We start from the raw sequence: 3,415 nt of genomic DNA, 5'->3' as shown, positions 1-3,415 counted from the left end.
GTGAAGTATAAGCCGGGAAAGCAGAATGCTTCGGCTGATGCGATGTCACGCAGACCAGACTATGAGCTTGCTCATGTTACAACCGTAACGTATGCCTTGTCAAGGTCATTGGTGATGCCACCAAGTCTCTCAGGTGATGAGAGGTCAGGAAACGGACATGGGGTCCGCATGGCGCGTGCAGGGCTCGTCTCACGCCGCTGGCGCGGCTCACTTTTCTCGTCGTTCCACCCGGGAAAAGGAGTGTCAGACACGTAGTCGACCACCTCCACATCCCCAATAAGGTCACTCGTCACCGTTAGCGTGCGCAAGCGCGACGCTCGGGCTCATCGAGCCTAGGATATACATCCATTGATGCCGAGTAGACACGGTTCGACATGGCATGTGCGGTAGATGAAGCTGGGCTCGGCCCGGGACCGCTGTCGGAACCAGCAAGATTTGGAGACTATGGCGTCATTAACACAGGGCTCATTAAGCACGGAAGTCGTTTCGTTCTAACGCAGTGTCTAACGGACACGCAAGCTTCGTTGGAGCAATAATCGATTGGAACTGTAAATGTTCTCAATCTTAATGGTTACACATACATTGGTAACAGGTGTGTGTGTCACATCAGATGGGCATGGTGTGACCACACCCAAACAAGAATATGGTCAGTAGTTATTCATGTATTTAGATTTTACTATACATATCTATGCGTTTTAAATTAGGCGGCTTTGCCGCAGATAAAAATAAATAAAGTCAGTTTCTGAATTTAAACGGAAGAGTTAATTAGCCCTGAGTTAAGGTTGTAATTACTATTGAAATAAGCGGATTGCGATTCGCCAAACTCGTACTTGTTTTAAGTATAGAACGTAAGGTCGGTGAACTAACTTACCCTTCCCCTGAGCGCAAAGCTACGGCGGTCCCGTTGCAAATTATTTACACATAGCGAAATGTTTGCGTCCAACATGTGCAGTCTTAATTCGAGCCGCCTTTACACAAGAACACTATTCTAAAGGTCTTGGTATATAGAGTTGAATTGTCAGTAATCCAGACCATAAAAATTGCTGATAGATTGTTACATAACACGCTAGACACTAGGATGACTGACAACCGCATGGTGGTGGTTGTTGCAGTTGCAGTTGATGTTGACGTTGACGTTGACGTTGACTTTGATGTTGCAACATCAACTACAAGCATATGCATGTAACTTTTTAGACTGGATGTAATTAGATTGATGAACCAGGATCTAACAGTTTAATATATTCACTTTTAATTTTAAGTTTGAACCCATACCTGTCTAAAAAGTCAGGTTATGAGCCCAAGGCACAAAATTGAAGTCAACATGAAATCAGAAGAATTATTCGGCAATAATAACTATTTTCATTAATCGTTCAACATGGAAATGGAGCCTGCACGGAAGATGCTACGGGATCACGCGGTGGAAATGAAATCAGAAGCTGAGATGACGCTGGAATGGCGTGCGAAAGAATTCACCACTTTTGCACAAGGCGTCCAGTTAGAACATCAATCAAAAATCCGTTCTGCCCGTACTGCTCGTGAAGCATGAGAAATTCTTAGAGAATATTACAACCGTTTAAATACTCACAATCGAGTGACTTTGAGAAGAACTCTACATGTATTAACTAAGGAAGATGGAGCAAGCATGGCTTCTCATCTCGATAAATCAACGAACTGGTATTTGCGATGGTGTCGGAGATGGTATGAGCACTGATAGGCAGCTTGCGATCTTGCTTGGAAGTCTGCCGAGCAATTATGCGATGATTGTTGATGTCATTAAGAACTAATAAAATGAAATCTCACTTGACGAAGTGAAGGAACAGCTCTTGAAAGAGCACGAAGACATCGAAAGTACAGAAAAATCGGAAGAAAGCGCTTTCAAGGTGTAATTCGTGGTCATGGTGGTCGAAAGAATAAACAAGGTGGCCGAAGTCGCCGAGATCAGCATATTCAACACGACATGAAACAAGGTAACCGTGGACAACCACTATCAGCTCGAGCTTTCAGCGGGCGTTGCCTGGGCTGCAACAAGATTGATCATAAGAAGGTGGATTGTCCATCAAGTGCACGCAGTGTTGAGGTACTGTTTATGGCAAGGCTGAATGAAAAATTAGATTGGTTGATTGATAGTGGTGCACCATCGCGCATGATCCCTGAGCGAAAGAATTTTCAGACATACAGAGAGTTAAAAGAAACATTGGTGTTACAACTGCTGATGGTGAATCACTCCATGTGGTTGGTACGGGTGGTATTCACATGCAAGGCCCTCAAGGTCGCATAGTGAAGATAGTGGATGCTCTCCACATTCTTAAATTAGGCCGTCAGCTACTCTTAGTTGAAAATCTTACCCAGAAGGGTCTTACGGTGAGTTTTGGTATGAAAGCTATCTCTCGGGGAGAAGAATTAATAGCGACCGTACCACAAGCGAACAATGTGTTTTGTGTGAAGAATCAAGCACAGACTGTGAGTGTGATTGACCATCAAGAAAGACCAGGTGATTGGAAGTTATGGCATGCGAGATTAGGACACACGCATTATGACAATATGAAACGTGTGGTTGATGCGACTGATGGTATCCCTGGAGGACTCTCGCGTGATTAAGATCTATGTGGTGGATGCATGTTCGGAAAGAGTACTGTTACACCATTCCCAAAGCAAACAAACCGTGGTATGATAAAAACCTTGCGAGTTCTACAACTGGTGCACACAGCTTTCATGGGACCCATGAAAATATCGTCTACCGGTGAAGCAAAGTATGTGCTGCTCTTTACAGACAACTATTCGCGCGACATATGTGCATACCTCCTGAAGGGTTAGACCGAAGTGGCAAATCATTTTCGTGAGTACAAAGCGAAGATGGAAGGCCAACTAGGTGTCTGAAATTAAAATCGTTCGGTTAGACAATGGGACTGAATTTGTCAACAAGAAGTTTGGTCAGATTTTTGTTGATGCTGGGATCATCCACCAACGCTCTGCATCATATTGTCCTCAACAAAATGAGCTTGCAGAACGAACAAACCGAACCGTGATGGAGCTGGCAAGAAGCATGACGCTGTACAAGGCTGGTAAAACTCGATGGTGGGCTGATGCAGTCAATACTGCTGTGTACCTGCTGAATCGGATGACCAGCACCGCGAACACTGATATTACACCATAAGAGATTTGTTTTGACTCTCGTCCAGACTCGATCATATTCGTGTCTTTGGTTGTTGGGGTACGCACATATTGACAAGTCTCAACTAACAAAACTCGATGCGACATCAGTTTGCTGCATGTTGCTGGGGTACATGGAACATAGCAAAAGTTATCGTGTGTTTAATCTCGATACTGGAAAAGCGAAAACAAACCGTTCAGTCGCACTAGATGAACGCAAAGTATCTAGCATTTATAAAGTGAAATATCGGATAAGCCTCATGAG

General features: G+C 44.2%; 1 protein-coding gene across 1 annotated transcript; it reads left to right on the top strand.

The window, feature by feature from the left end:
- Nucleotides 1-1,957: 1,957 nt before the first annotated feature.
- On the top strand, nucleotides 1,958-2,278 carry PHALS_07089 (uncharacterized protein; the record flags this gene model as incomplete). Its single annotated transcript, XM_024720495.1, has 1 exon — nucleotides 1,958-2,278. The coding sequence occupies one exon, from the start codon at nucleotides 1,958-1,960 to the stop codon at nucleotides 2,276-2,278; it is 321 nt and encodes a 106-aa protein (XP_024585688.1).
- Nucleotides 2,279-3,415: the final 1,137 nt, after the last annotated feature.

This window comes from Plasmopara halstedii (genome assembly GCF_900000015.1).
Source record: "Plasmopara halstedii genome assembly, contig: Scaffold_3060, whole genome shotgun sequence".
NCBI lineage: Eukaryota > Oomycota > Peronosporomycetes > Peronosporales > Peronosporaceae > Plasmopara > Plasmopara halstedii.
Note: the sequence above shows the minus strand (reverse complement) of the source record. Positions and strands in the feature narration are given on the sequence as shown.